Source organism: Cuculus canorus, chromosome 9, assembly GCF_017976375.1.
Source record: "Cuculus canorus isolate bCucCan1 chromosome 9, bCucCan1.pri, whole genome shotgun sequence".
NCBI classification, from domain to species: Eukaryota; Metazoa; Chordata; class Aves; order Cuculiformes; family Cuculidae; genus Cuculus; species Cuculus canorus.
In genome coordinates this window covers 8727292-8754343 of record NC_071409.1, presented here as the reverse complement: position 1 = coordinate 8754343, position 27052 = coordinate 8727292, and the positions used below count along the sequence as shown (strand labels likewise).

The window sequence follows — 27052 nt, the reverse complement described above, 5'->3', positions numbered from 1 at the left end:
ACACGGCGGGTCTCCAGCACCTTCTCCCTTCTGCCTGTTTTCTTCTGTGGAAACAGAGAAAACTACAATTGTAGTAGACAAGGGGCCCACAAACCCAGTGCTTTGGTTGGTAATTAGTGGTGCTCCTTCAAATTCAGGATCTCAAGCTTTGAGCTTGCTTTACACTTGTTGTGGATGGTTAACTGTTGCTTAGCCTTTGCTAACAACTTTTCCAGAGAAGCCTAGGAAACTGCAAACAAAAGGCTGTTAATCACGGCTGAAAGGTAAAACAAATTAACTATTCTCAGTAAGTTTAATTATCCTGTCTGGCAAAGAGCTCTTGTTACCTTCAGAAACATGTGTCAAAGAATATTCTTCAATGTATAATCATCTTTAATGAAATACTCTTTTGCTGAAACTGTGTTCAGAAGAGTGAATGGGATAACGTGTAACATAAGCCATATGAAAAATAGTATGAGTGGATTTCTTCACTGGGATGGAAACTTGAATGCTTGCGAAATAGCACGGAGGCCATGAAGTATTGCTCTAGCAGGCTGTAACTTCACATGTGCGGTCAGAAAACAAGTACTGTTTTCAGACTGTTATTGTTTATGCCTTGAATGTACTTCTGAGGTGCTGTAGATCCAGTATTGTAATGGTTATTAGGTCCAAACACTGATAAGCTAAGGATTAAGATGGTTTAGAAATCTATCAACAAGCTTTCAGTTAGCAAATGATAAACTGTTTATGAATTAAGTAGGAAGTTGATTTCCAAGAAATTCTCATGGATTTTCAATGGACTACTCGAATCCACAATAATCCATATGAAACCAGTGTAGTATCTGAACAGCTGATCGATCCCCTGTGTATTAATAAAATGTTTAATAGGCTTTCTCCTCACCTAAAGCACATGACTGAAAAGCAAGGACCTGAGTTGATTTCCTAGCTCTGACAGAGACTTCTTGTATGGTTCTGGGAAATCACTTAGCATCTCTCTTTCTGCAAGCCAGACCCCGTGACATTTTTCTGCCTTGCAGAGGTGAAGGGGAGGCTGAGGAAAGGGGTGACTGCAAAACAAGTTAAGAATCTCCCATCAAAAGTCAGAACAAATGGTTTGGTTTTAATAAAAGTAATGGAGTCATTGCACATGCATCTAGTAGCTGGTGATATACGAGTCAAGTTATGAAGCTTTAATAGATGCATATTTCTTTAGACAGTGCTGCAATATATTACTAGCTGGGAATACGACCTTGATTTGCTTCCTATCTGCATATTTTTCCCCTTAGATACTTAGGTGAAAATGTTCAGTTTCTCAAATGAAAATCAGTTCAAAGAGACACTTAAATGCTGAAAAATTTCTCTGACTTCCCTGATTCCACAAAATTGATTTGAAATCTTTCAAGGATTGGCTTTCTTCACTCTAAGCAATTGCTGAGAAACTTCCCATTCACCACCTCTATTACTATCCACTTGGGTAGTTCTTCACCCAAGCCTGGGATTATTCTTGTTATTTCAAGTTATTTCTTGTCTGTAATAGAGCGTGACAAGTTTTGAATGGCATCTGTTGGTTAGTACCAGACACATCCATCTATTAACTCCTGCCTTTCTGCAGTAGAACTGGAAATAATTGCTTTTCTTTTTCTGTTTAGCACTTTCAGACCATGATAAAGACAAAGTTGAATGTCCTAACACTTCGGAAGGAGCCTCTCCCGACTGTGATCTTCCATGAACCAGAAGCCATTGAGCTGTGCACCACAACTCCTCTCATGAAGACCCGGACTCACACTGGATGCAAGGTATTCAGGAGTATAAATGTTACTCAGCAGTATAAACATAAGGAATGAGACTACTTTGGAGGTGTTCCATGTATGTATGAGGACTCTAAAGAGCCCAAAGTAACCACATGGTCATTGTTGTTCTGGAAACCCCATCAGCTGCCACTATTACTGTAAAGTTTATAAATCAGAAAAGTCATTGGGTGTTTCTGATCAGGAATTTTGTGCTTCAGTAAAAAAAGCTTTGAGATAAGATGAAGGGCCAAATGCTGTGTTTGCATTTAGGACTCTGTACTAACAGAAGTATTCACTTACTGAAATAGGCTTGCAGCTTAAGACTTAAGGTTAGTTTGAGGTTTTGGTTTTTTTTAATGAAAGAGAAGTGTTGGGGAGGAAACTTAGATCTTGATTTGGTTAAGCAACAAGATGCATTTGCTGCTCATCCTTAATGACTTAAGAGCTTCAAATGTGTTCTTCTCTGGTAAGAAACTACAAAAATAGCAAACAAACCTGCTGTTTTCATCTTCTGTTGAAGCCATTTTCCTTGGTCGCAGAGCTCGCCCAACCTTGTGGAGCCATTCAGACTGAGTTGAGCACGAGTATGGCCTGTGCTGGACAAATCCCCTTCACCCAGCCCAGCTGTCAGTTGTAGGGGGTTATCCACCTGCCCTTGAGAGCCTTGGTTAGAATGGAGAGAACTGGGCTTCAGCCTCCACTGTTCTGTAACTGCCATCTCTGGAAGAGCTGTTGCCTAATGCTACATGTGCTGTGTAAGGTTCAAAGTGCAATTAAATGTCCTTACCTCCTCCCCTGTCAGTGTGCATACACATACATGTGTGCACGCATACGCTTCCTTGTTGGAGGATCCGATGTGAGTGAGATGGAAGAAATTGCTTTCTGGTGTGTTCCCCTGCTTCTCTTGGCATACTGTGCAGATGGCGTGGGCTGTGGGCATGCTGCAAGGGGCTTTGTCTGAGCAGCTTCAGGTCTGGCACTTCCTCACCAAAGTATCTTCTTGAGAAGTATCATTTGTGTTTGACTTCTTGCCTGCCACAACAGCCAAGAAACAAGACCACCGGTGGATGTTGAAGCAGTGCTGCCTTGTGCTGATGTGGAGGAATGCAGGGCAAGTGACACTAATATGCTTTGCGTGGTAGCTTGTAGCATCTGCTCTTCTACAGTGATGTCTTTTGTCCATTATGTTGACATCTAATGACTTTTTAGAGAATATTAGCTATCATAAAAATGGTTCACAAAGCATCTGTCTTTCACCCCTAGTAAGAGAAAGTTCAGGCATAATAATGCTTTCTGAAATCAGTTTATCTCTGTGAATGTGTGTAGAATTTAAATGAACCTTTTTACTTAACCTACAGTCCTTCAACTGGAAAAGATAGATTGCAGAGAGATCTTGAACCCATCAGTGAAGCGAATCTCATTCTATATTTAGAGATCTCTTTTATTTATTCATTTATTTTTCCTGCAATGTAACACAGTAGTGGTGACTAGAGAACATCTGCTGCCAAAACACTCCCCTTTTCCCGCTTGCACTGTTTCTCCTTCTTCCCTTCTGCCTGCAGTTAGTTCACCTCCTGCCAGTGCTGGACTCTTATGGTGGTGTTTTGGGGTGGTGGCCAGACTACCTTCAGACACTTTAGCAGTTGTGATTTCCAGTACCTGCTTGGGAAGATGTTTCCACATATGTTGTTCTTATGGCTAAGAAATCCTTTCCAGTCATGGACTGAAGTACTGAAGTGCTCGGTTTTTATCCAGTCTCTCTAGTCACAATCTCTCTCTCTTTTTTTTTTTCTTTTCTTTTCTTTCCCCTGACTAAATGTTGTCTTCTTCTTTTATGGGGCTTGTTATCTTCCAGCTGTTTATAGGTAATTAGCCTTCTCCTCTTTCCCCTCTGATTATTAGTTTCTTGCTGGGTAATATAATAATAGCGTTGCCATAGCAAAGCCAGTACTTTATAATATGAGGTTTTGCTCTGTGGGGTCTAATCTATTGTTCCAGGTTTAAGGTATGGTGCTGTGGTGTTGCTGGTGCCACCAAGCATCTCTCGTTCCGAGACATGAGCTTTTCAGGCAAGAGCAGAACATCCAGGTCTTAGTTTCTTTCATGAGTCACACCTTTTTGATCCTTAATAGTTTTATTCCTTTTGATTGAAATCCCTCTGATTTTTGTATGTAACCTCATTAATGAGATAGTATAGTTTTTCTGACAGAAAATCCATCTAATTCTATTGCACACTTTTAACAGATGTCTCAGTTGGCACCATCGTGTTATGGGAACTTGACACATGCGACTGCTTTGCTTTTTCAGAGGTCTGGGCATTGGTTTTCTTATGTGATTGTTCTTTTCCTTATCCTTTCATCACAAGACAGGCTTCTCTTTTCTTTTTCTTTTGGCATTAGCTGCTGAATCCTGAAGTAACAAAACTCATCTGACGGTATCCAGTCTTGGATAAGGTCTCCCCTCAATCTCCTTTTCTCCAGGCTAAACACCCCCAGATCCCTCAGCTGCCTCTCCTAAGACTTGTTCTCCAGCCCCTTCACCAGCTTCACTGCCCTTTGCTGGACGTGTTCCAGCACCTCAGTGTGCACAGTGGTTGTGCAGTCTGGTGTTTCAGCAGGAAACCTCTTCCCTTATCACAACACTAAGTACCACCAGATGGAAACTGAAAATCTGGAGTACCTCCAGAAAATGTTACTCTCTACTCAGAAACACATGCTTTCTTTGTGCCTTTTAATAGACTTTTAAGTTCTGTGTGCTTCATTCTTCTTTAGTGTCCTAATCTGCTTACACTGATCGTAATATTTCTTGATTTCTGTCCCTTTGAGCTACAGTGGTGGCATGAAGGGCACTGCCTAAATGACTGACTCTCTTCTGCTGTAGCTTTTCCAGGCATTACTGCAGTAATGCAAAAGGACAGAGGTTAAAAGTGCTGCCTGTGATTTTTGAAGTGGTGTCATAGGTTTAACTTTTTTTTCCCCCTATTGGAAAGCTCTTCAAAGTGAAGTCAGTGCTGAATAATCAGTAGGTAACTGTTATCCACGTGGGTCGATTGATCTTATTCATCCAGTTCCCACCAGTGGGCAAGCTTTTCTCAGCACCTGGGAAGGCTGAGATGAGAGGAGCATAAACTGTTCAAATAATTGCATTCTTAGGAGTATACTTTTATTATTTTGTTAAATATTAAATATACATTAAAGATACAGCATTTGCAGGTGTGATACTCATTGCTTGCCTGTCTTACTGTGTTGAGTTGGTGAGGTTATTAATGCAAGCTTTGTGGAAGATATGATGTTGAAATTTCAGTGATGATGTGTCTTAGTTGAAGATCGACAAAAGCCTTGTTTGTATGAATGGCGTTAGAGTGGCAATGGCATTTTAAAACCAACTCTTGTACATATTGATAGAGATTTAAAAAATAGACAAGAAGTTATACAAATAAATGGAGCTTGGCCTTTTAGAATAGCTTAATTGCCTCACTGACAAGACAAAAAGAAAATGGTTCCTGTACTAAGGTTGCTGCAGGATGGTGATTATAGCGGGGTTTATTCAGTGACTGTATAGCAGGAAGGGGCCGTGGCTGCAGCTGGGCTTCCATGGCACGGCGTAGCGTCAGCCGTGAAGCACCCAGCTCTGGCACACACCTGATGTTACACTTGTGTCAACCTATGAACTGGATCTGAGGTGTTTAGTGGGAGAGCGGGGCAGTGCCTCTGAGGTGCCTTAACCTCTGTAATGCCAACGACCTGCCCCTGCATTCCTGTCCCTGGTCACCAAAGGCACTGGGACAGCCTGTTGCCCTTGTTGCTGCCGAGAGTTTTCATTTTCTCTTTTGTCTCTCTTTCTCCCATTTTCCTTCTTTTCTCAAACACAGCTTTCACCATTGCAGATGATGCGTGCCATCAACTGTAGGCCCTGCTAATAAATCTCTGTGATCATGAAATTATCTCAGCGTGCTTTGAGCAGCAGGATTTATACCAGTGTAGCAGAGAGTGGAAGGGGAGAGCTCATACTAATTTTACAGGACGAATGGGGAGTAATGTTACTCGTGATCCCATTATGATCCATAGAAATAAAATGTTTCTCATTGGAATACTTATTAAATAAATAAAACATTGCCCGATTCTAATTCCTTGTGTAAGAGAGTCATTTAGGAATAATGTCTGCTGAGATATTGCTGCGTAATTTTTGGTTTTCTGCCTTGTTAATTTTGATTGCAAATGCCTTGCAGAAGGACTGTCTCTTACCACATGCTTGCAAAATACGCCATTTCCACTCTACCCTAGATGCCTCTACAGCAAATTTATTAATGCTGTGTTGCTGTTTTTATTGGTCATTGCACTTTTAAAACTTAGATTGTTGTTCTTCCTTCATTTGTTTGGTTTTTTTGCCCCCTCGAGATTGGATTTACCCAAGCTGTTTTGCCCAGCATTTCTGTCCTGTGCAACCTCTGCCACTTGTGTCACATCCTAATTGTCTCAGCCATGGCAGTGGCCAAATACATTATTGCTTCAGCTTCTAGGAGACAGCGTGCTCCCCATCTCCTGGGCCTGGTGGCCCTTTGATATTCAGAAAATGCCCACATTAATAAACTGTCCTCCCAGTTCATGCACCGCAGCGGCCCACACAGCATAGTTTTGGTGGTGGTAACCCCAGCCTCGTAACTCTTCCCTTTCGTTGCTCCTTAAACCCCAAGTTTTTGCTGTAGCCAGCTGACGAGTAGACAAATGGCTCCCCTCTGTTGCACTGGTACTGCGTGTGAGTTGGTTTTGTGTGTCGTTGATACTGAATCAGTCACAGTCAATGCAAAGAGAACATTGTCTCTGTTATTTCAGTACCCAGTGACTGATGCTCTTTCCTGTTTGTGCTCTCCTGTTGGCTCAAAAGGTCTGAAGGCCCTAAGACTTTCTGAGATGTGGAAATCCAGATGACATCAATGGGTGGCTAACAGTCTAGTGTGTTACTGAAATTTCCCTGGATAATTTAAAAACCCTACTCCTTTTGAACATTTATTGCTATTTTGGCTACTGAAACCATAGCTGGTTAGAGGCTGCACATATTCTTAAAACCACCTCACTTTATCCTTATAAAGTTTAATAAAAATGTTCTTTTTGCAGCTATAACAGGATCAGGAATGATTGTTTTGAGTGCAGGTTTATCCAGTTGTAAATACAAGTCCAGCTAGCTGCCTGGTCTTCATTACCATTTTGTAAGCCTGTAATATTAAGATGGCCATTAACTTTAATACAGAAACAAATTAAACAAGTGAGACAAGCTAAACTGTACCATCACTCCCCAGCCTACTATTTTCCACCATGTTTAATGTGAATGTGAAGCTTATTTTCTTCTTGCTTCATTAAAGGCGTTATGTTGTTATGCTTAAGCATTAAATATTTTGTACTGTGAACTGAGTGCTTGTTTTTCTGCTTCTTTCTCCCCTCACCAAGTGAACCAAAAGGGCGTATATGAACTCCTGCATGGGGCAAATCTTAATAGCTTCTGTATATTCAAATGTGTTTCTCATTGGTGAGAGAGAGGCTTTAATGATGTGTTTTCTAAAAGTGAAGTGTGTGAAATAAACCGACGCCTCAACAAATACACTGTGTGAAGATGAATTATTCTGTTTACTTTTTCTTCATGTAGTGTTGCAGCTTAATACTGAAGTTACGGAAGAGTAAACAGCTTACAGAAGCCTTACACGTGATTGTATCCCAGAGTGCTTTACAGTATTTGGCCAAATGTTGTTATAATAGTGAAAATGGAGAGTTGCACGTGGCCATTTCTTTTTTTCAAACATGACCATGTGGTACAGTTGTGTCCTGCACCTCCGAAGTTCATGAGCATTGCTGTCAGCTCCATTGTGAGTGCGGTGGGATGCAAGCGTGCAGGATGGCAGCACGCGCTGCATGGTATTTGGCACTGGCTGCTCTCAGCTGTGAGCTTCAGAGAGGATCTCTTTTGCAAATAATTTTATTTATTAAGTGCATGGAAAGTTCTTTTATGTCAGTGAGCTTTTATGCTTAAAATGACTGCAGAGGAGCTAATAGAAATATGAGCAGTAGATACAAGGGGAGAATGTTGTTAAAATGTTGTAATGCTTCACTTCTGGAAGTCTGAGTACTTAGGTGGAAAATATAAATTGGCTAAAACAATTGAATTGATCTTAAATTGAGCCTGCTTTAAATAGGACCTTCAGTTTTGCTGTGTTGGATGTGTTCTGGCATAATTTTATTTACTTACTGGTAAAGTGGCATTGTAAGCCTAATCTATTCTGAGTGGTGGAAGTTATGTCTTGTCAGATATGTTGGCAGTATTTTTTTTTCTTAGCACTTGCACCGGTGACATTTTTCAAGCCATGGTTCAAGTAAAGGGCATCTTGTTATTCAGGAAGTTGTTACATCCCATCTAAAAATGGTTGTGTAGTTCAGTCGGCTTCATGTTTCTGCTCTAACTACCTTTACAGGAGAAAGTGTACGGCTGTTTTCTATATAAGACAGAGTAACTTTGTTTTGATTATGTATATAAATCAAGGAAAACAGGTCTTTCTATTTCTGTTTACTTTTGGATTTTCATTAAGAATCTGTGTCTCAAACCATTTTAAAGGGTTGCATAGAAAGAGTAAGACTGACGTATTGGGAGGAGAGCGCTGGTGATGGGAAGGACAGGAGAATTTCTGGGAGCTGCCCTCCATGTTGATGGCCAGTACAGGGCTTGAATTAACCTGGGTGCAGCGCCTTTTCCCTGTGGTTCCCCTTGGATTTGCTTCAGGAGGGAGGGAGCTCAAGGCTAGGCATATTTTGAGGAAAATTAGGGAGTGAGCTGGCTTTCATAGAGAGATTTGCAATGAAAACAGTTTTGTGTCTTTGAACACTCCCAGGATGACTAGAGAATTGTGACCCCTACTCTTTGGGCTGGGTACGAAGGCTTCCAATTATTATGGACCGTGCAGCCGATGCCCAGACCGGTCACCTGGAAAGAGAGGTCGCCTCCCCCACATCCTGAAAATTAGTGTCCTGAGGGTTTCCTCAGCTGTTCCTGGGAGCGAGACCCAGGGCTCCCTAGCTTTGTGTGTGGAGTGGTCTGTTCTCGGCACTACTTTGTCTTGCATGAAGAAATAGGAGTGGAAATGTCACACTAGGAAAGGTGGGCTTTACTCAGATGTATGCGTGTTCAAAACCATTTTCCTTAGCAGTAGGCAGAAAATATCCCCTAAACAATAGAAAACCCTTGAAAAATGCAGGGAATAAAGTCAGAGCATCCATTAGCACATTGTATTTTAATCCTCCCCTTAATATGTGCATTGCATTGTGCACCAGTGTTGTGTACCTTACATTTCGTATCCCTGTAGTTCTGTCCCTGTAGTGGATGCAGTGAGTCCCAGTGAAGAAAATGGGTAACAATGCATGATATGGAGCCTGGGAAAAAGAGTTTTTAACATAAACGGAAATCCCTTTGGCTGGACACAAACACTTCCTTTGGCTTCAGAGCTTTGATGTTATTAGTCGCCTTTGATTCAACAAAAGCTTGAATCGGAAGTCATCAGCCCTTAATTTTTTTCATAAATGATATTTATCAGCAGAAGTAATTTAAATCAAATAGTGTAAAGCAAGGCACTAAACAGCTTATATTTCAATTAGTTATGGAAGAGACTGTGCTCTTTGAATGCCAATCACTCTGTAAAATGCAAATATGTAAGAACTGAAAATATTCCCTGTAACTTGGTTGAGAATGAGCACTGACCATTCCTGAATTTCACCCTTGCTTCTAAAAGCAACTGGGAAACTTGTGAGGTTCCAAGGAGGCCAGGCACTGTTTGCTGGTGAATGCTGGTAGCTCTTTACTATGTATCATTTGTACTCCTGTAGTATTTCTCACTCGGAAAGATCCCTAAACTCTTTCTCAAACAGCTCTGTTGTCCCCTGCTGCTTGGCTGCCATTTGCGGCCAGCAGCCCTGTTTGCAGGTCGGATCAGCTCACTAAAGCTCGGGGGAAAGCTGTGCGAGCACACTGCACTGCACAGAAAATATGCTAAGGGAAAACTAAAAAGGACGCTGAGAATTAAAATGCATGCTTCTATTTTGTAGTAATTGAAAAAAAGTACTAAAAAGCAATATATATTAATGAAAGTCCTTTGATGCATAAAACTGCACGAAATACTTTTCTATGTTGAAACACAAATATGGATTTTTTTTTTTGTCAGTTCTAGAAATCTTACTTTTTGGGGTACTTGGAGCTGTTGCCTAATTATAGCTGTCTTTGTAGGAGATAGCATGCTGAAATAGTTTTCTCTGAAAGACAACTTAAATATTTAAATATGATTTAATCTTGCTGCAGCAGGAAATGTTTGATTTTTTTTTTTTTTTCTAAATTTTGTCTTTCCAGAATTCCTTAGGTGATAATTGTCAATTACACAAATATATAATGCCATATAGTGCACGCCAATAAGTTCTGTCTTTTACAGTGTGACACAATGCCAAGATACCAGTATGAAGCATGGTGGCAACTGCAAAGGTCCTATATAGCTACAGATATGTTAGGGTATTTAATTTTTTATGCTGTAGAAAATGTTGTACTCATCACAATTGCTCAGGCAAAGCCTTCTGGTCATAGAAGCTAATTGCTTCCATAATAACTAAGATTCAAATATCTAAGACCTAATAGCTTTTGACATATAAAAATTAAAATGAGATTGGAATTTATTGTGGTGGTTACGCCTAGCAGATGCTGCAGTCACTGTAAGTTGTTTTGTTCTAGTGTGCCCTTCAGAAATATTTCGTTCTTGGTGTGTCTGTTAGAAGTTATGGATGAAGCTGCGATGGATATGCTGGAAAGCACAGGGAAGATGGTGCTTCTCCACAGCCCTTAGGGCATATGTGCATTGCTGTGAGCTGGTTCTCAGGAGGAGGAGGCACACTTCCTTCCTGGCACGTGATGTTATTCTTTACCAAAATCAAAGAACTTCTGGTTCTCTGGCTGTTGCAGTGGGCACCTTCCCCCTCGGCAGCATGAAACATGCTGGGAGACATGTTGGCAGATCTTTTTAGCCCTGCTTTTTGACAACAAAGACATGCATGCTTATTCTGTGAAGGTATTTTGTATGGCTCTTTCCCTGAAGTCATGGATATTGTTTCTTTGATTTCCATTAGAATACTGCAAAATTTGCATTTGGCACTGGGTACCGGGCGGTCACACTAGTTTGAGCCAACATAAGCCTTCTCAGGAATTTGTAATCTCTGCTTACAGCTGTACTATGCCCTAAACCATCAGTTCTTATTTTGAGGTGACCCTGTGTGCTGAAATCTTCCCACTGAAGCAAATGACATTGGCAAAAAAGGAGGCTGAAACTAGATTATGGATCCATTCTACATTGGCCAAGTTCATAGAAGCAGAGGCTGCTGGAATGTAGATTAATGTCACAATCAAAAAATTACTGTGTCATCAAGGAAAAGGATCATTATGCCAGAATACATCCAACTCAGCAAAACTGAAGGTCCTATTTAAAGCAGGCTCAATTTAAAATTAATTCAATTGCTTTAGCCAATTTATATGTAGGTATGTGCCACCTCTATTTCTGTTGGTTCCAGGAGTAATCCGGTTCTTCTTGTACTATTGCAATATAGTCTACAATGCAGTGCCATGTATAACTACATTAGCTTGGAAGAGAAAAATTTTTCCATTCCTGGGGTTGGATGTCAGTGTTGGAGGCTAACAACATCTTTTTTTTATTTTGTTAAAAGATAGGGTTTTTTTGCATAGTTAATTAAAAGTTCACATCAATGACCATCTTTAGGCAATACTTCTGAGCAATTGTAAGGCTCGAGCTATGTTAACTACTGCTGATCAACTACTGTTATTGGAGTCTATTAAAATATTTGACTTCAGGCCTGTGGTGTTTCAGTAAGCTTTCCTTTCTGTGATTCTCGGAATAACAAATGCAACAGAGGTGTGATTCTTACTATTATTTTTTTGCTTCTTTAAAATTGATCTGTCTCCTTTCTTAAAGTTTCCAGTCTAGTTTGGAAAATCATTAAGCACTCCTTGGTTAAGAACTTCCCTTGTACTACTAATCCAAGAATTTCTGGTATTCACCGTTAATCATTTCATAGCAAGATCCTATTAAACGATACATATTGTCACAGAAATAAGGTACTGAATTTCACAGCAATGTAAATTTGGCATTAAGTTTATCAAGTTTTATCAGTGAATGAAAAAGTAACATTGAATTGGTAGTGTCTTGTTAACTCTGGAACAGACTACTGTTTTGTACCCACTGAGGGTATGGTCCATCCCTTTTTTGGAGCAGTTGTTTGTTTGTCTGTTGGATATCAGTATTTCTTTCTGGTTGATAGAGCATAGCACACTGTAGGAAAAAAAAATTAATGAGTTAATCAGCTGGAAGATAGTCTTAATTCCAGTGTTTTTTCACCTGTAAGGCCATGATGATGTTATCTTCTGATTAAAGTGTTCTCATGATTTAAATGGCATGGCAGCAACCTCCACTCTTGATAAATCTGGGACATGAAAAGCCTTACATTTAATAGCTGCCCATACACAAGCATTTCAAGTAGAAGGAAACTACTTTAAGTTAAAGGAACAAATTTTGGAAGAAGAGCAAATTGAAAGTGTCTTTATAAAGGCACTTTATAAAATTCACTGAAGATTCATGGAGCTCTTTACTGTGAAAGATTTGTCAATAAGTAGTCATTTGGTGGCATTTTTTGGGACTGGTTTTATTTCAGTGTCTTTTTTTCACCCTGTTCTCAATTTATTTTTCAGTAGCAGAGAGAAAACAGGAGGGAAAAAAAAGCAGACTTCAGGTCATAAATAGATTTAAATTAATATCTCCAAGATCAGAGAAGGATCTGTGTAAAGATTGGTAGAGCTGAGTGCTAAATTGGTAGAGGTGATAAGAAAAGGACAAAATAAAATCAGGTAAGATAGTATGTGTGCCGTGAATATTTTGAGAATGTCACTGAAGTTGATTTTGAGTATCGTGCAGGACAGGATGGCAGAAAACAAACTGTTTTAGTTCTTTATGGAAGCTGCATTTTTGTCTGAATTATTTGTAGGCTGGGAGTAATTCCCTTGTGCCGATGTCTGACTCATTCTTACAAATAGCGCAATAATACACTTCAGCTTTGTCAGCTATTTGTAACCACAGTGACCAGAATCCCTATGGGAATCATTGTTAATGGGATGCAGTTTTTGGTTGGCTTTGCTATGGTATAAATTGGCATACTTCCTTTGACTTGACTGTCATGCTAAGTTATATCGTCTAGGAATTTGGCCTTTTACTTTGACATGTGGCTTGGGATTCCTAATAACTGAAAGCAGTCTGTTAATGAAATCAAAGTAATTGAGTACAGTATATGTGAATCAGTGCTGCTTGCCATTTGGTATTAGGCTGAAGTGTTAAAAATATTAAGTAATTCTGGAAATTTTTTTTATGAAATAGCTTGACAGTTATGTTAAGAAAGGTGTGTTTCCCTCACAGAGCTTTGCCTTGAGTTGCATTTGAAGGTCTTCACACAAGGCCAAACAAACTGTGTGACTCTGCATCCTCAAGTGGGCAATACAATATACATCTAATAAGTGTATTGTATATATAATTTAAGTTTGCAGTGGTTTACAGCTCTTCCTTAGAAATACTGAGGATAAACTGAATGACTTTAATTCCCAGGGGCTTACTGATGAACTGCTCTAAGGTTTTTATTCTGCAAGACTTTCCTTATCCGTGTATGTATTTTTTTGTTTAGTGTTATGCCTTTTACGCAGACAGTGTGTGTCTCTAGGCTGAAACTTGTCCCAAAGCGAGGGACTAGCATATAGCTATTGCTGTAGCTGTGCTCTGGAGGGGGATTAATGCAGTGCAGGTGGGTGTGTGTTGGCTGGGGCGGGTGGCATGTTTCTATTGACAGCTCCATGCTGCTTCTCCAAGGTAGGATGCGGGCGTATGGGCACTGGCTGTTCCTAAAGTCCCTGGCATCCCACCCTGTGGGGCAGCTCCTCTGTGCAGGGACTTATGACATGGCTTCAAGGGCCTTGAAGTGCACTCCTGGCGGCTGCTCTGCCTTACTCAGCATGGCCTCTAAGTGGAGTTTCTTGGAGTGACTGCAGCCCCCAAGGAACTCACTTGTGTGACCTCCTGCCAACCCGCAGCTGCCCCAAGCGCGGCTTCACGCTGCTGCTGACACTGATGTGTTGCACGACTGAACACTCTGGTGCATGTTTGCATATATTGCAAATGTGGTCTTCTTAGTGGGGCAGGAAGGAGGGCACTCGACACTAAAAAAAAGCTGGCAAGGAAGGTATATGATGGGATTTCTGTGGCTTGGTCCTGCTCAGCAGCTGTGGCAGCTTTTAAAGTTCTGTGTGTGGTAATGTCACAGGCGAGTGAGCCTGGGTTTAAATAAGTGAATAAATAAATGGGAACCCAACAGACCCGGATTTGGGATTTCTGTGTGCATCCCAGGGATGCTCACCCCACCCATCAGGGATGGAGCAGCTGTAGGATGAGTATGACCTGTCTGGGGCTGTGGGCTTGTCAGTGGCTGCTGGCTGTGCCAAGTGGAGCAGGGGCAGATTTTGTGTATTCACCTTCAGGTGGTCCCTCCTGCCTGGGGATAGAAGAGAGTGAGGATGTGTCTGGCCTTGTCCCACGCCTAGAAGACCCACAGGTTTCCCCAGGCTTCAGGAATGCCCCCCATCAAGGAGCAGGGACGGGTATGAGACAGGTCCTGAGGCTCCCACAGGTACTTCAAAACATCTCCCCATCTTTGACAGAGGCAGCTATCTGTACCCCAGGGCTGCCGTGCAAGCACCAGCAGCTCTTCTGCAACATCTGCCAACCTGATAACTTAAGTCAACAACAGTAAAGCTTTCCTACTCCCCCAAAACCGAAACAAGACTGTCTTCTGGGTTGTCTTTGGGTGAAGCGAAGTCCGGAGCAGCCTGCCGTTGCAGGCCTGAAATCAGACGTTGGTAACTCATGGCTATTTGAAATACACTCATCAAGAGTTTATGCAGTGGCAATTAAATTCCTATCATTTCAGGGAGAAGAGTTTCAATTTGAGTAATCCACTGTGACACTAGAGGACTCTGAAAATCTATTGTGTGACCAGAGGGGAGAAATTTAGGTAATTGAGCCCCTAGACTTTGGAGTGCAGACTTGTGAGCAATTGTGAAGCACTCTTACTGTCTCTTTAAATGTGTTACCATTCTGCAGTCCAGTGGTCATCTTCTGCTGTGTGACTCGGTACAGCTTATGAGTGCCTTGCTGGGGACGGGTGAAGAGCAGCAAGGCAGGGGCAGGGTTGTGATGGTTAAGAGCCCTGCTTGACATTTATGCTGCAAGGCAAATGGCCAAGAGAGGTGCTTCTTTCAATTAAATATTAAAATCCTACTTTGTAAGTAATTTCATAAGATTATTTTTATTCCAGTTAGCTCTTCAGTAAAGTGGCAAATTTTATTTTGATTATGATTACAGAGATCCTTCTGTAATTTTTTCTCCCCTGTCTTTGAATTAGGGTGCATTTGCTCTCCAGTAGTAATTACCTTCATGTCAGCGTGAGTGCAAGAGGTTATAGAAGTGCATGATGTTTCTCACATTGTAGCAGCTTTCTGCATACCAACCCCTCTGCCCTTTTGACTACATGGAAAACTATAAATGTGTCATGCAGGAAGATTTAAATTAGTGCTGTTAAGGTCCCAGACTCTCATTCCAGAGCTGCAATTTCTTAAGAGCTGTCTGAGCTTTACCTTCTGTGCAGCCATCATAGTCATAGTGACTGAAATCCTGCTAATTATTTTGGAGACATTTTTGTATGACGTGTGTTGAGAAAAGAGTCTGAGCATCTGTGAAACAGATGAAGTGAAAATTCCTCTGGCGTCTATCAGCAAACATAAGCAGGTGGAGTACATCCAAGTTTGTGCAGCTGAGGGAGGGGCTCCAGAAAACAATCGTTAGCAGCACAGAGGGAAAATCAAAAGAAAAATAATTACTTGTATATCTTAATTTAGTGGTGCCATGTCATATAAGGCCAGTGCAGGAACAGCGGCTTTCTGTTTCATTTCAAGAGTTATTGGAACTTGATTCCCAGGTTTGTATAGGAAATGAACAGGACACTGCAGACCCTCTAAGATGTAAATTTATGAATCTACAGCTGTGCACCGCAGACAGGGCTCATTTCTCAGTTTGAAGGGTGTTATAATGTTTACCCTTCTTGCCTGTGCAGGCTTAATCGAGGTAATCACTGAAATACATTGCTGCATCAATCTCCTAATTGTAGTATTCCTGAAAATCAAATGGTTTGTATGTTTTAAGGCAAACCCCAGGAATTTAGAAATAAAAAAAATATGCTGCTGCTGCCCACTAAAGGAAATGTGTGTGGTAAGAAGCTGTTTTTGCTGCCTGGGATGAAAAGCCAGCTGGCATCAATTAGCATTTTATGCATATGTACTTTTATAGAAATAATCTTTACTGAGCAGGTCTCAAAGCCTTTTAGTGTCACTCAGTTAATCCTCATAACAATCCTGTGCAGAGTTACATGATTATACCCATGGGCAGACTGGAAATTGGGGAGGTTAAGTGACTAATCCATAGTTGCACAATGAATCAAAGGTAGTTCAGTTCCATCCTGTCCTATCTGTCTTTGCAAGGCAGCACTACCTTCACTCAGAAAGGAAACCAGATTACAATGCCAAAGTTGTGGCAAGGATTATGTGTTGTTTTAGAACATCTTCCATGAAGTGATGTCTATAAACAGGGTATAGGATAGAAATAATGTTGTTTATTACACAAAAAAACAACTGTAAAGGATTAATTTGTACATTAATTGACTTCTCTGCTTCAACTGCGTTGCTGATGTACTAGGATAATTGCATAGACAAAGAATGACATTTCCCAGTACATGAAAGGAAGCCTTGCCTTCTCAAGATAGAGAGACTTGAAATATTTTTTTTTAATAAATGCTTTCTTCTTCTAAGAACATGAGTATGCAAAAATGCAGGCATATGAGATTTCACTCTGTGTGTGAAATGAGCAAATGTTCTTCACTACTTTCTCTGAAGTTTGCACCCACTTAAAATGGTTTGAAGTCTGTTTTCCGTAGTATTCTTTAAAGGCCAAGGAAGTGCAATTAAAACGGGCAAATATGTGGCTAACTTGTAGTTCCTCAGTGGCATGGTCTGTTCTTTGCATGACAGCTCAGTACCTTGCTTTACAACTTTGTGGTTCTTGGGTTGTCTGACCCCATGTCGTGTTGGGTGGGGAGGAATTATGAGGGACTACAGACTGCAGCTGAGAGGGAGGTGTCAGAAATGTCATGCCTAGAGTAGAGTACAGGGCCTTTCCCTATAAGATTCCAGGGTGATAAGGAAGACTCTTACTTCTTCCCCCTCCCTTTCACCCCTGAGGTTTTCACAGAGGGAGCAGGGGGAATTCACAAAAAAACCCCTACCTAATTCTGTAGAATTTCCTGCTCCCCGTAAAACCTGACAGTATATGTGCAAATTATCCTGTAGTCATGCCTGACTGTAGCCTCAAGATATGAACAGTGCTGCTTTATTTCCAGCTGACAGGAGGTATGACTGATGGTATAATTGAAGATCATCATTGTGAATGAGCTGGAGATGCCCCGTGGTTTAATCCTCGAGTCTGGTTAAGCTGGTGTGTTGATTCACGTCTCAGGGCTATCTTTCCAATTAATTCTCCCAAAGCTGATGTGCTGAATATCATGAAATGTATTAGGGTACATGTCTCAGCTGATGGTGAAAGTGCCTGCTTGATTATACAGATATGAAAAGTTGCTTATAATAGAGTGCCGTACATTCATAAGCAAATTCCCTATTCATTTTATAGCAGTACAACTGCACGGCAGCTGCACTAAACTCGCATCCCACCACTGCAACATAAAGCACTGTTTTAAGTTCCTCAAGACAAAAGGAGTGTTACATAACACTCCACACCCTCCTCCCCGCCACCCCTGACATATTGTATGATTTAGGAGACAGCTTGTTCATATTCTGTGATGTGAAATCTGCTTTGTATTTCTTTTGCTTAGTGTCCAGATCATATAAATGATTTTGGCCATTGCTGCGAAGCACAAAGCAATCCATAGGCTTTTCATGTCTGGAACAGTTTGGCGTAATTGACATGTATCTAAGATATTTAAGATGCTTATTCAGCATCTAAAAAAAAAGCTGTGACTTAGGCTGCTATTCCCAGTTGTAAAATTCGTGGATCTTTAGTAGGAAATGACCCCGCTCCCTAAAAAAAAAGCCATGTATTCCTCACAAATAATGTATATGCTACCATTAACTTAATTCAGTGTCTCATTCTCCCCCTTCTAGACATAAAAGAAGGATAAGAGAGCATTGGTCACTGTTGTCCTGGTCCCCTTACAAAGTGTGAGCGATGCCCAGACCTCTGGTTCTGATCATGCCTGTGTCCATTTGCACATCCAATCAATGGATTTAAACAGGAGATGGGTACAAGGGCTGTTTCAGGTTTCACATCATTAAAAAAGCATGTTCCCACACATCTTCTCTTCTGACCGCTTCTTGGTAAGGGCAGGCAGCTTCAGTTTAGATTTCAGATTTTGCATTGAGGACACTATCCCTGGCCATATATTGCTGTCCATCTCTGAATTACTTTGTAGAGAAAAACTAGGAGAGTGTTTGTGTTGGATCTGTAGCAGTTCACTCTGGTATTGGTACCATGACTAAATTCTCATGCTTTCCTTCTGCTAAGAAATCGAGTTACTTTGTTTTATCAAAGTTTTGATGAATCAAAATTGATGTACGTGGTTCACTTTGACACGCAGGGATGATGGAAGCGGACATTGTCCTCTTCCCTGCTTTGCCCTCCTCCTCTTTTTTTGTAAGACAGACTCTGGTAGAGTATTTATCTTTGGCTACAGTTAAGTGCAAAATTTATTCAAGTTTCTTGTATTTCCTCGGGGTGAGAGATACATGCAAAAGGTTGTGTGCACACAAGAACAATTCCAATTTACTATGTGATATTTTTAACATCAAGACAACTGAAATGGGCACCTACCTTAAAACAGATCGAGGCAGTTGTGGCAGACTGTGAGAAGTACGGATTTGCTTGGACAAGCATCATTGACTGGAGATGTTACTTCCACATTTATAATCAGTCCTTTAACAAATTGTCTGAAGGATTGGTTTAAACAAACAATTTTACAATTTATTTTGGTTTTTTTTAAAAAAACAAAGCAAATGAATTATGAACATTATCAAGATAATTTTCTGCTTTTTTTGATGCTTACAGAAATACTACTATATTGGGACCCTTTTGTTCCTCTTTGCAGAGTGCCATGAAGAAAATTGGTTATTGCCTTTTTTCTCTATCATTTGCTTTAGATTGAATAGACATTGATTGCTTTTCTGGGATGGGAAAAAACAGGCTGTGTCATTCCGTGATACTGTGTGCTAGCAGCAGTGGAGAGTATGAAGCAAGCAGTTTAGTGGTTATCTTGGTTACCAATGAATGTAGATTTTACTTACGCTATTTCCTGTTCATAGTTAGTTTTCCTGCTCTCTCATTGTCTGGAAGCTGCTTTCTTTATCATAGTTTTAGATACAATTTTTAGGCCTGTTTGATGTTCATGATGAATCTTCCTTTGATATTGGTAATAGAATTGACTGAAGGGAGTACTATCGCATTTTATGACTCCTGTTTGGATTTTTTCCTTTTCTGTCCATTAAATGGCAGTTGAGGGAAATGGGGTTGTTTAGCCTGAAGAAAAGGAGGCTGACGGGAGACATTATCACTGTCTACAACTCCCTGAGAGGAGGTTGTAATAAGGTGGCTGTTGGTCTCTTCTCCCAAGAGACAGGCCATAAGATGAGAGGAAATGGCCTCGAGTTGCACCAAGGGAGGTTCAGATTAGACATCAGGAAAAATTTCTCCACCGAAAGGGTCCTCGGGCACTGGCAGAGGCTGCCCAGGGAGGTGTTTAAAAGATAGGTAGATGAGGTGCTCTGGGATCTGGTTTAGTAGTGGACAGGTACGGTTGGACTCAATCTCAAGGGTCTTTTCCAACCAAGCGATTCTATGAAATAGCACACCTTTGACGAGCAGATGCTGACCTTGGCCTTTTGTAGACACACAGATACTAGAAGAGGCAAAGGTGAAAGGCTCATTAAAGCTATTAAGAGAAGAAGCTGCAAAGCAGAGGAGGACAGTTTGAAAGTTCACAGTGATCAGATGTTTCTTGTGGTACTTTTTTTTTTTTTTATATTTGTATAGGCAAAGAAGCCCAACAGGCACAGTGGTGGTTGTTTGGTGGCAGAAATACTCCCTTGCAAGCACAGTTGGTTAACAACATGTGCAGGCAGAGCCCATTGATGTTCTGTGTATTGCATGTCCTGAGTAGTCTTTAGAGCAGAAGTTATAAAAACTTCTTCTTAGCAGTTTGTTTCCAATGTCTTTCCTCACTATAAGGAAATATTTTTGTCTTCTGTTATGTGTTTTTATACTTATTTGCTTCTTGGCATTCAGTTCCCCAATAAAATCAACATCTATGTTCAAAAATATTTTTAAAGGTGGACCATCATAAAATGCAAATGGTTGTGATGGTATGAATTTAAAATTATGTGTTCCAGAGAAACTCGCAGACGTGAACTCATTTGAGAAACAGTCTATTGCTGTACAGCGCAACGTATGTTTACCTAAAGAATGTTGCAAACCACCTCTAGGGATATTACCGATGAGAGAGGCAGCAAAAGTGAAGGCTCATTCACATGTTTGGAGGGATGGTTTTAGTTTCATGTAATCCTGTGGTATGTGCTTGAAATACATGGCGAAGTGCAAGCATTTGGGCTAGTCAAGGCTCGCCTCCTGACTGTGTGCGCTGAGATGTTTATGTCTCATCTGCACATTGCTCAGGTGGGGTGAAGCAAATCACAGAATCACAGAATCACAAGGTTGGAAAGGACCCATTGGATCATCGAGTCCAACCGTTCCTAACACTCCCTAAACCATGTCCCTAAGTACTTCATCCACCCGTTCCTTAAACACCTCCAGGGAAGGCGACTCGACCCCCTCCCTGGGCAGCTGTTCCAGTACCCAATGACTCTTACTGTGAAGAATTTTTTTCTGATATCCAACCTGAACCTCCCCTGACGGAGCTTCAGGCCATTCCCTCTTGTCCTGTCCCCTGTCACTTGGGAGAAGAGGCCAGCTCCCTCCTCTCCACAACCTCCTTTCAGGTAGTTGTAGAGAGTAATAAGGTCTCCCCTCAGCCTCCTCTTCTCAAGGCTAAACAACCCCAGCTCTCTCAGCCGCTCCTCAATGGAGCTGAATCATCATTTTGTTCTGTATTTGACCTCGAACAGAGGATGTGTTGAAGAAGTAGAAACTGAAAAGTAAGCAAGAAGACAGCACCTGCACCTGGTCTGTCGTTCAGTGTTTAAAAGGATGTGGGGTGGGGTAGCTTGTGATCCCAGCTGGTGATCATCGTATGGTTCCTGTTATCCTTCGAGCATGAGATTCGATTACTTCAGGTCTTTCTGTTTGTGCTCACATGGCTGTGAGAATAACACCTGCTGTGTTACCTAACTTTGTAAAACTACCCAGTTTTATAACTCTTTAATCAAGGAAGTACGCTTGGCTAAAAGAGGGAGTCTCTGGGTTGCAGCCAGTAACATCAGGCCAAAGTGATTTTTTTCTAAAAGCTTCTTCAAAAGCTCACAGGCTACATCTGCGATGCACTGCTCCTCAGGTAAAGGTGTCTTGCTCTGCCTGTGCTTTTCCCATGATGCATACATGGTAATACAAATATATTCAAAGCTAAACAGACCAAAATGACTGTACATAATGGGGGTCTTATAAATGCTTCAGTCATGCAGTCTGAAGGGTGTCTAAAAGAGAGATGTATTGAGACCAGGGCTGAGTGAGATATTTGAAATACCTCTGAATCCTCCGTTAACATTTGGAAGGATACTGTTGACCATAGGAAATACCTCCAGGTTCTTTCTAAGTGCTTAAATCATGGACTGCCAAACAAACCTCAAGTCCTGTGCATTTAAAACCTGATTGTCTGTAATTCTCCTTGGATGTAGTGTCTACAGAAAATGTCATTTGAAGTACAAGAGCAATTTAAAAGATTCACACACAGAAGGGACTATTATAAATTATTGATGAACGACTGGGCCATAGGTATAGCAATCCTTATTTCCAGTGCCAGTCCTGAAACACTTCAGTTGTATTCTGCAGTAAATTTATGCGAATGAATTGTCTTTCATACTGATGAAAGCTGTTTTCACTCTGGGCAGGATGAAATGACTCTGATGTCTCATCCTGTTTTTATCTCCTCTTTTTCCTCCACCCTGATCTCTGGGCGTGCGCTCTCATTGTTTTTTTTTTTTTCTTTTTCCCCCTGCAGTTCCTCTCTCTGTTCCAGACGAGGAACCTGGTTTTAATTTTCATGTGACATGTCTGTCTCGTAAAACACACACTGGATCATATGACTGTTGTGCAATACTAGAGTGTTGTTGAAATGAACATCACATAGAAAGACTTGTAAAGTCATCTTAAAATAAAATGAACTAAATTTCAAATTTGAAAGGGGCAATAATTCCATCCAGATGGCAGAAGCAAGGATACACTGACCACTATAACAAGTACATTTAAAGTCCCTGGGACTTTGGCCCCAGTCACTATCAACAACTGCCCCATATGGCCCTGTTTATTGTGGGTACGTGGGGGGAAACTCTCTCAAAGCCTTGAACAGGGCCGAGGTGGGACTGTTCTCCTGCACTGCTGTAGTGGTGGTGGCCCGTGGGTTGTGCGTGGAAGAAATAGCCCATCCAGCATTGACCTGAAGCATCATCTTTGGATCACGGTCAGTGTCCAATTATGAAACAACTACAAATAACTTAGTTATGTTGTTCTGCCCTGTCCTAAAGGCTCTGTGACTAATTATTTATTAAGGTTTTGCTTTGCATATGCAGGCATGATTGTGCATGGTGTCCAGTGTACAAATTCAGTAACGCAGTTTCAAGCAGTCTGTGGAAATTGTGCAAGGGAAGAAGATCCTTCGTGGATGTGGGCTTTAGACTTCAGCATCTGGTTTCTCTGTAAGGCTTGTGAACCAGGGACATCACTGTTGTTCTATTTTGTTGTTAGTTCTGCATGTTTTTTGAGTATATTGCAGCAGGAATCCTTGGAGTTTTAACGTAAGTAATCTGGATGAAAACACCTCTTTGCCAGTCAGATAATAATACATTTCCTAACATGAGAATCCAGATGGGGTTCATACAAGTAGATATATCTCTACTGATTAAGTGGAAGGATGTGGGGATTTTAATGATGCATGTTGCTGCTGAGTTGCCAAGCTCATGTGGAAAGACCTTGCTTTCCTAGGACTCCTACAGCGTCCCCGCCACAGCACGTATTGCAGCAGGACCCACACTGTTTTCAGGCTCTTTGCTCTGGTGAATTGGAGCCAAAACCAGGCACTCCTTCCCTACTTCCTCCCCTCTCTTAGCTGAAGCAGCACAGCAAAGAGCCGAGCTGATGAGGATATGAAGTGTGAAAGAACAAGGGAAACTGTAGAACATGTAGGATAGTATAGAAGCAAGTTAAGAGTCTTTACCAAAAAAAAAAAAAAAAAAGGCATTTTTTTCCACTTAAGTATGAGCGTGTTGTGCGTGTGCTCTAGACATGAGGCAAAACAGGAGAGAAGATTTTGAATGCCCATGTAGGGGGAAAGGGCTGTGCAGCTACGTGGTGACTGACAGGACATCATCATTTTGGGAGGACTGATTCCTTCAGATTAATTTTGTATTCCTGTCTTACAGCAATATGAACAGAGGCAGGAAGGAGTTCACAGGAAAGGCTGTTAACCTGGAGTTATATACAGTCTCCTGTCACTGCTGTTGTTATTACACATATTTGTCTTATTTGACAAAAATGTCCTTTGCTTTTCTCTTGTGCTGTGTTTCTTTTGCGGTCATCTGGGAGTGCTGAATTATGGATGGTTTTCATGAACAGAATAAAAAGAGATGGTCAGCAAGTGCACCCACACCATTAGGTTGCTTCATTTTTTCCCGAGTTGGCTTTCATGTGCACGGGCTGGAGTCAGGTGTGAAGGGGCTGGAGCTGAGCAGAACATGCTCTTTATGTCTCACATGCCTACTGAATATTGGTTGCTTGATTAAAAAAAGTTTGCTTGATTAAAATGGCTGCTAGGCCATCCAAGGTACTTCCTGCCCCTCTCCCTTGGAACTCATCCCTTTTTTCCATCCTGTTGCTTTCACATTGAGAGCAGAAATGTGAAAGTGCCCTTTACTGCTTCAGGACGTGCAAACGAGCAAGCAAGAGAAATATCATAACCTTCCAAATCTATGTGAGAGATCACTTATTTACTGCTGAATCATAGCCCCGTGATGCCAGGGAGTGAGAGCATCCTGCAGTGACACTGCTTGGAGGAGTCAGGGTTGCCTGTCCTCAGTCTAAGACCAAAGCTTCTGCTGCTGTGAGCTTTGCCAGGAACTTTGAGGTATTTCTTCCCAGCGCACGCCAACTGGGAGGGCTGACCTGTTTGTCTGCACGCCTGTCCCTGCTCTCTGCCGTTGCTAAGGCTGGCACCCAAACAGACTGCGGAGCCAGAGGCAGGGAGGTTTTAAGATCATATCTCATGTTCCTGAAACCCTGTAGATTTAAACCACTTAAATCTTAGCAGCTCTTGCAGGACAGTCTCCTAGGGGAAAACAGCGCTCAGTGAAAAATATTGTCTGGGCAGAAAATGCCGATTAAAATATAGCTTGCTTTATGGACCCGCTGTAACAAGTAGGAGGCAGTTGGTGTTTTTGGTTCTTGACACGCAACTTTGTTTTTTAGAAAGATTGTAGTTAGTGTACTGTGCTCTGAAAAGCCAGAAGGGAACAGAAAGGTCATGTCTCCGTCTCCCTCCTCTCCACGTTTAGGAGAGGAGGAGGGAGTGCAGCACATCGATTTCCAATCGACCAGAACAGGCTATGGCAGCAGCTGCAAACACTTCGTGTTCGGGTGGAGAGGTAATTTCAGCACTTCTGCGTGCTGCTATTTTGCAAGCTTCAGTTGTTTCAGAGGCACTTTTTCCACATGTGCATACTTGGACAAAGCAAAATATTTTCGCTTAGGATTCTTGGAGTCTCCTGTGCGCCTCTCTAGTTGTACAGAGATTCTTGGAGTTCTTCAGGCGTTTTGTAGAATTTCTTTGCACTGGCTCAGAGGAAGATTTCACATATATAGTGGCAAACTGTAGTCTGACAGGCGGGTTGGTGTAAACCTAGAGTCATCCCAGGGCAGTAAACGAATCAAAGTCTAGCATGGAATTACAATGCTATTTCTTGATCCTGAAATTTCCATGATTTTGTTCTAGTTTGCTTTATCTTGCACTGTGTTACCCTTTAACAACGTTGAGAATAAAACATATGTTTTTTATTAACAGTCTATTCCTAGAAAAATTGTGACTTTCACTAACTGTTTTTTATATCCAAGTTTCTGTTGCTTATGTGCTTCCTTTCTCCTTGTTACTGCTCTGTATATCCAAGGATAGGAGTATGCCCGTGGCACCATGGACATAGTGAGAACAAGTGGTAAATGTGGCTGCCCTGTGTGACAGAGCATCTGTGCCGATTCTCAGACCTTGTCTTCAATTTTCTCTTGCTGAGGACTTTTGCTTTGGTGGATAAGTGGCCATCATATGGTGTTTGCAGGCTGTGTGAATGTACAGTAATGCAAACCTGCAGTGCATTTTTCAGGATGTCCTTTATTATTTCTCTTTCCACGTATTCTGGCTGCTAGGAAATACAGGATGTGAACTGCTCATAGCATGCAAACATGAGCCATCAGTTCTCTTTTTCTTTGGCATACGGTTTGGGTCATGGTAACCAATTGCGACCACATTTAGATGTCTCTCTTTTTTCCCCCCCTCCTTTCTTCTAGTTTAATTTTCCAAAATTGTGGCTTAAGTATGGCCATGGACATTCTCTTGGTCTCAGAAAGTATCAAAACCCATCCACAGTTTCAAAACTGCCATAACTAGAGTGCCAGCAGTCTCTTCACTCTCAGTGCAGGCTGAGATGAATGCTTCTTCCTGGGAGATTTGCAGTGGTGGGTCAGACAGGTCCTTTCTTTGGTTTGCTCTTTTCCTCAGGTGACAAATAGAGACAACTGTGCTCAGCCCAGTGGCTGCTGCTGGAGCAGAGCTGGCTGCTCTGAGGAGGCGCTGCGTGTATGCAGGTGTCCTGCAGTGCACAGTACGGCTGGGGCAATTTAATTTTTTAATGTTGCATTTCAAAGCGCAGAGGAATATGGTTTCTGATGTTGGAGTAGGTGTTCCAACATATAGCCAGATGGCTTTCTTGCTCTCTGAGTTAGAAAGCAGGTAGGCTATCTTTCTTTCCAACAGATTCGGGAAAAAGAAAAGTAGAAATGGGAGTAGTTAGTAGATGAACTGAATTCTAGAAGAAGTTTTCAAGCAATTTTTGAAAAAACGTGTTTTACTTCTTGAAAATTAGTTTCTCTTTTGATAACAATTTTAAGTTCCCTTTCCAGTTCTCGTGGTTGAAAATACGTTTGTAGTGTTTTGGACACTTGTTGAAAAAAATATATGTGTATTTATGAATATGTGTATTTATATATAAACATTTTAAACCTGTTTCAATGGAATGAAAACACCTTCGTGGAACACTTCCAATTTTCTATTGCCAAGTTTACTCTGGCTTTGTTTGGTCTCTCTCCTTTCCCCCAAATTCACTTGGTGTCAAATTTGTTATGAAAATGAACTTGTACTTTATAACCAGTACATAAAATAATAATTTTATTTTGATTAAAGGATTGCCCTCGTTAGGATTGTCCTTTAGTGATTCTCCCATACAAAAGTCTCCTGCTGAAGACAATAGGAATTCCATGCACAGACCCACTAGGAGTCTGAGCTGCAGTGGCCTCAAGGAAAAATCCTAAATGCTTTCCCGATTACGTGTTTTGACTATAATGTTTCACTGTTTTCTTTGTAATTTAGCCATTCTTACGGCAAGTTCACAATGTTGGTTTGTTTTTTTTTTTTTTTTTTGCTTGGATCGCAATAGTGATTTCTGCAAAGTTCATTGAATTTGCTTTCCTATGTGGTTGTGTCCCATGTGGGGGCTTTAATTTTGCCCCAAGCTCAGCCTAAACATTTTCATTTACATGCATTTCACATCAAAGTCATGGCAAACGCAAATGTTTTCCTCGGTTTTTAATGACATTAGAAAATTGGCAAAACAGTACTTAG

The 27052-nt window shown here is 41.2% G+C and overlaps 1 protein-coding gene across 2 annotated transcripts in view; it reads left to right on the top strand.

The window, feature by feature from the left end:
* PID1 (phosphotyrosine interaction domain containing 1) overlaps nucleotides 1-27052 on the top strand; it is an 87433-nt gene that overhangs the window by 32744 nt on the left and 27637 nt on the right. Inside the window, exon 2 of one of the 2 annotated variants that reach the window (XM_054074977.1) lies at nucleotides 1629-1775. In XM_054074977.1, coding sequence (XP_053930952.1) covers nucleotides 1629-1775 — 147 coding nt within the window. Of the gene's footprint in view, nucleotides 1-1628; nucleotides 1776-24564; nucleotides 24810-27052 lie in introns of those variants that run through there. The other variant, XM_054074978.1, reaches the window with a different exon arrangement.